The sequence below is a fragment of the Eschrichtius robustus genome, chromosome 8, assembly GCF_028021215.1.
Source record: "Eschrichtius robustus isolate mEscRob2 chromosome 8, mEscRob2.pri, whole genome shotgun sequence".
Lineage (NCBI taxonomy): Eukaryota > Metazoa > Chordata > Mammalia > Artiodactyla > Eschrichtiidae > Eschrichtius > Eschrichtius robustus.
The window spans coordinates 118624727-118630726 of record NC_090831.1 but is presented as its reverse complement, the minus strand read 5'-3'; the positions used below and the strand labels follow the sequence as shown (position 1 = coordinate 118630726).

At 51.7% G+C, this 6000-nt stretch overlaps 1 protein-coding gene across 1 annotated transcript in view; it reads right to left on the bottom strand.

Moving 5' to 3' along the window:
- Positions 1-7: 7 nt before the first annotated feature.
- Positions 8-6000, bottom strand: part of CLCN1 (chloride voltage-gated channel 1) — a 30919-nt gene continuing 24926 nt past the window's right edge. Inside the window, exons 18-23 of the mRNA XM_068550142.1 lie at positions 5606-5717; positions 5148-5227; positions 4860-4898; positions 1123-1227; positions 935-1021; positions 8-379 (exon numbers count right to left, since the gene is read on the bottom strand). Coding sequence (XP_068406243.1) covers positions 8-379; positions 935-1021; positions 1123-1227; positions 4860-4898; positions 5148-5227; positions 5606-5717 — 795 coding nt within the window. The remainder of the gene's footprint in view (positions 380-934; positions 1022-1122; positions 1228-4859; positions 4899-5147; positions 5228-5605; positions 5718-6000) is intronic.

The window sequence follows — 6000 nt, the reverse complement described above, 5'->3', positions numbered from 1 at the left end:
GAGGTGGTCAAAGGACCAGTTCATCCTCATCCTCGTCATCGGTGGATCGCAGACTGGGGCCCTGCAAGATGTCGGCCAGCTCCTCCTCCGGCCCCGGACCCTCCACCAGCTCCAGCTCCTCCAGCTCGCTCTCTGCCTTGGCCGGAGCCCAGGAGAGAGGGGGCTCAGGGGAGGCGGGTGGCACAGGGGTCTCTGGGGAGGCAGCAGCCACATCCCCTGCCCCAGTGGCCCCACTTCCATCCTGAGGCAGGCTCCAGGCCTCTGCAGGAGGGAGTGGGCCCCCAGGAGTCTTTCGAGTCGAAGTTGTACTCCGGAAGCTGGCAAGGGGAGGGCGGAGCTGCACCCCAGATTTGGTGTGCCCCTCGATGGCCTTCTGCAGCTGGAGAGCAGAGGGAAGGGGAGAGAGGGTACAACATTGGGAGGAAGAGAAGATAGGAGCAGTGAGAGAAACAGACACGAGAGAGGCGCAGACGATAAAAGGAAAAAAAATGGGAAAGCTATCGAGTGGCAAGCAAGATGCACGGCGAGGATGGATCAAAGGGAGGAGACAGAAAAAGGAAAAAAGGGGCATGATGGACGAAAAGCCCCACCTACAGAGCAGCGAATCTCAAGACCCCTGACCCAGGACCTCCTTCGGCCCTTTCCTAGCAACCCGCAGGCCTTCTTCAGCCACTTCCCATCTCCTCCCTCCTTCCATGCACCACCACAGCGCACCCCTATGAAACCATGACTCGGGCCCTGAATCCCCATCCCAAGCCCATGCCGTCCTTAGAAGGGCACAGGGCTGCCCTCCCGCCCCCCTCCAGTCTCTGCATGAAAAATAGGAGGGAAACCTGGAGGAACCTTCCGGATGTTAAGGCCACCCCTCCCCCCCCTCCCCCTGTATCCTGTGCCCCCCTCTTCCTCGCTGCTCAAATGGGACAATCGCTCTTACCTCCTCCAAGGCCAGCACCCCCGTGAGCTTCCCCATGCTGGTCACGTACGCAAGGTGGAGGCCCAGCAGGGAGAAGAGCGTGTGAGTCTGCGAGGAAAGAGCAGCAGGTGAGCACGCGGAGGCCCCGCCCCTCCCGGCCCTCCCAGCAGCCCCGCTCGGTGGGCGGTGGGCATCGGGCAGGGACTTGCCTTGTGCAGCGACGTCTGCTCCACCAGCTGGAAGGGGGACTGATCGATACAGCAAGAGTCAAAACAGACAGGCTGGCTCAGCTGCTCTCGCTCCCAGGCCTCGATCTGCCGGAGAGGAGGGCCGTCACCCAATATCAGAGCCCCCTCAAACCTCCGATCTTGACCCCAAACAGCCCCCCTGGCCCTGGCCCAGAAGCCTGAAATACACAGTGAACCGTCACAGCTGCTCCAGACCACTAGCCCGCTTCCCTTTTCCCCAGGGGACCGCACCACCCTCCTCCCTCCTCCAGCCCCAAATCCACCTTCACCCTCAGGTGCTCAGAACACGCTCCTTCTTCCTGGTGCCCCAAACGCTTATTTCCAACCCATCTCTCCAGCCTTATTTTCCACTACTCCTGTTAACACCCACAGCTCCAGTCAAGCCAGATGTGCTTCCGCTTCTGCGACTGCGGTTCTGGGTTTCCCCAAGAACCCCACCCTGCGCCCATACCCTATTCCTGCACTCCTGGTCAGACGAGCTCTGCCAGGCCCTCCTTTTCAGAAACGGCGTGAGCTCTGCCAGGCCCTCCTTTTCAGAAACGGCGTGGATTGCGTTCCATCTTAGGCTGGCGTTTGTCTTAATTCTGCCCTCTGGGCTCTGTGGCATCCATTGCTGTGTGTCATGGAGAAGCCAGCACACTGACCTTTTACACAGCAGATCATGGCAAAGGTTTGTTGGATTTGAAGAGCTGTACTGGGTCACCTGGCACTTTGTTGACTCAGACAAGCCGTTTTTGTGTGTGTGTTTGTTTGGTTTGGTTTACATTGTTTTGTCTATGACTGAAGCATTAAGGCAAAGGTTCAATTTTCCTCTGGATTTTAGATTTGCACACCAAAAATCCCTAAGATTCTAAATAATCCAGTATCACTCTGGTTCTCATAAATGATTTTTAAATTTTCTGTAATCTCTTTTCAGGCAGTCCCTTCTGAATGAGGTACTACTTTGTTTTCCTGTTTGTCCAAATCTATATGTTTCAAGCTTCAGAGGACGTCACCGAAGGCCATCCCCTAGTTCTCGTGTCCAGTGTATGGTCCACAGTGCTGTGCTTTCCATCTGTCCCGTCCTGCTCTTTCTGGACTGCAATCACACCTCCTCTAAACTCTCACCTTCCCTGACTAAAGGTTCACACAAAATTCTCACAGGATGGATGACCACTTAGCAGGTATGTTGCAGAAAGGATTTACTTATAGGATGGGGGGCAGACCCTTGCCAACCCTGGTTTGGTTGGTCCTGTCCTCCTGGAGCAGTCTATGATCATTTCTGGCCTCCCTGGTTCCATTTTTGCCTGCCCTTAGGGAACAACAATAACAGAACCATTTCCAGTGTACATGCACCAAGCACTTCCTCGGTGCCAAGCATTATTCTAATTGCTTCACTCATTGAATCCTCTGCAACAACCCTATCATTATCTCCATTCTACAGATGAGAAAACAGAGGCATGGACTGCTTAAGTGTTGGCCCAAGATTACACAGAGGTGGGCTTCTGACCTTGACTGCTGGTCATGTTCCTGGGACCCCCAGCTTTTTTCTGCTCTTTGTCTGATGTGTTCCATGAGTTGAAAAATCTTAGCATCAATTACAAACCAGGGCTCTAACTGTGTGTATCCCTAACAGAGCAGCAGAATTAAACAAGTCATAGGACTTCCCTGGTGGCTCAGTAGTTAAGAATCCACCTGCCAATGCAGGGGGCACGGGTTCGATCCCTAGTCTGGGAAGGTCCCACATGCCGCGGAGCAACTAAGCCCGTCTGCCACAGCTACTGAGCCTGCGTGCCGCAACTACTGAAGCCCGGGTGCCTAGAGCCTGTGCTCCGCAACAAGAGAAGCCACCTCAATGAGAAGCCCACGCACCACAACGAAGAGTAGCCCCCGCTCGCCGCAACTGGAGAAAGCCCGCGTGCAGCAACGAAGACCCAATGCAACCAAAAATAAATTAAAAAAAAAAAAAAAAAGTCACAGCAAGGACTTCTGGCAACCTAGAACTGAATTATTTGACTATTCCCAGAGGTATCATCTTGATATTGTCAAGGGTGTCATCTCGATCTAGCCTGAAAACCGTGTTCAAAATATCCTGAAGTTTGACTCCTATTGAATCTTATCCTTTCAAAAAGTCTTGGTTGTTCCCATGGGAGTTGAGAGCTGCTTAAAATCTTCCTTGAGAAAGATATCAGCTAAAAATGTATAATCTATCTTCTTTTGATCCCTAGTTGCATTTTATTTCCAGCGGTCATTAAACAACCTCACTGATCAACTAGTTGGCTTTCTTCGGTGTATTTAAAAAAAAAGTATTATTGGTGTGAGCACCCTAGTAAGGCACTCATTAATTGTAGTTATGACCTATCTGATTCCTGCTTGTGGGCAGAAGGAATAGTTTGATTTTTTTCTTCTGTGATCATCCATTTGATTTTTTAGGTCATTTATCAGAAATGTGTGTGTCTCGAGGGGTGTCAAGGGGAGAAGGCGAAGACTGCCTTTCTCTCTTGTCACTCACCACCCCCTCCTCCAACCCTGAGTGCTTTTAATTTTTAGCACATATATATTCTGGACATCCAGTGGATGTTTATTTAAAGATAATACACATTACGGTATTTTGTCAGCTACATACTTTTTTTTTTTTTTTTAATTTATCTTTGGCTGTGTTGGGTCTTCATTTCTGTGCGAGGGCTTTCTCTAGTTGAGGCAAGCGGGGGCCACTCTTCAGCGCGGTGCGCGGGCCTCTCACTGTCGCGGCCTCTCTTGTTGCGGAGCACAGGCTCCAGTCGCGCAGGCTCAGTAGTTGTGGCTCACGGGCCTAGTTGCTCCGCGGCATGTGGGATCTTCCCAGACCAGGGCTCAAACCCGTGTCCCCTGCATTGGCAGGCAGACTCTCAACCACTGCGCCACCGGGGAAGCCCAGCTACATACATTTAAAGCTCTACCTTTCAGCCTTCGAAGCAAGCTGCATTCTCTTTTACTAAATGGAACGGTTGCTAATGGACGTTGTGGGCGTCTCTCCACACGCCAGGGTAGTTCTGATCAGCACGGCTCAGCCACCTGCTCCCGGTCACTGTGCCACGTTCTGTTCACTCGGCACAACCAAACCCACTCAGTGCTTGATTTTCTCTCTCATGGATTCTATAGGGGGATAGCGATTTGTCCCAATGAGGCACCACTGTCAAAATTTGCCCTCAGTTTGTGGTTCTTCCCAGTCTCGCTTCCTGGAATCTTCTCAATGTCCACTGTCTCAGGAGCCTGATCAATCCAGCATAGTAACCTCACCAGACACTGAATTCCCCATCTTAGTTTCGATGCTGTTCTTCCACATTGGTTTGTGTAAGTGCTGGCTGCCCGGTGCCATTTTCCTGCAGGTAAATCTCATCCATCCCGCATAGCCTCTGCCTGGTCTAGAACTTCCCTAATGTCTAAAAGCTCTAAGGGTCATCCTAGCACCATGGGCCCATCCACACACAGAGGCTCAAAACTTCCCTCTCCTGAAATGACGCTGGTCCCCATGAGGACACCGCCATGTTCCCCTACCTCCGAGCAACGTGCTCAGTACTGTCTCCATAGTCACGCCTCATTTCCAACCTCTCAAAATGCTTTCCTGCCTAGACTCACATGTTACTCTTACAACAACACAATGAAGAAGGTCGAAAAAAATGAGCAATATCTTCATTTGACAAAACAATCCACCCCAGGTTCCTGTTTCCTTTACTTACCTCTTCAGGTGACATGTTATCCACTAAATCCTCTGAATCCTAGAGAAGAAAGACATAGGTCCAAGTTCCTTCCCTTTTCTTCCAAGTGGAACCATAGCCATCTCTCCCTGGCCAAGCCACAGATGCCTCTTTCCAACCCATCATCCCTTCCATATGATGAAGCTTCTTCTTGGTGGGACCTCTTCTCTCCTGATTTAAGGATCATGGGTTTCTTGCTCCTCAAAGACAAGCTCCCTGTCCCATGTCCCCACCCCCCGCCCCCCCCGCCCCCAACACATCTCCTCTCACCTGGGTCACTTTCTTCTTTGTGGGGCGAGCTCTGCCCAGCAAGCAGCGCAGCAGGGACTGAAAGATGGAGGGTCTTTGACCTGAGAGGAGTGGTGAGTGAATGGAAATGGGAAGAAAGCAATATCCATCCTGGGATGAAATGGTCAGGGGCTTCAAGTGGTCCTGACACTTTGCCACAAAAGGTCCGTACTTCTAGGTGGTTCACCTCCATAGGAACTCTCCCCTTCCATCCTCCTAATCCAGTCCTTGCCCCCATGCCTTGGGATGGTAACATGGAGACTCGAAGAATAGAAGCCCCCTCCCACCATCCTCAGGCCTCACCCCTCCTCATAGTAGGAGCCCTTAGGTTGAGGAGTGCCCAGAGATAACCAGAAGGTATGAGGCAAGGGTGAGGTGCATGATGGGAGAATCTTTACCTGCAGTCTCAGGGATGAGGTGCATGATGGGAAAGTCTTTACCTTCAAGCTCCGGTGCTTCCAACTGCTGTTTGTGGCCGGGCAGGGGCCCATTGGGCTCTTCGGGGGTCAGTGAAGCAGTAGGAAAGGGGTGAGGAGGAGGAAGAGGAGGCAGCTGTAAAGAATAGTAAAAATTCTCAGTCCTAGAGAAGAGGCTACCTTTTCCTGCCTTTACCAGCTGGTGTCCTGGGAAATCTATCTAACTCTATTCAGTTCAGAAGTCCTGACAGCACTTTGAATTCTCTCGGTACCATCATTTGCAACCTTATCTCCTTCAGTCCCTGGACCCAGGGGCACTTGTCTCTTTGACTTTGTCAATGATCAGCATCTTCCCTCTCTCTTCCTATTTTCCCTTTGCTGCATCTATCCTGTTCACCTGGCCCTTCCCAGCCCACTCA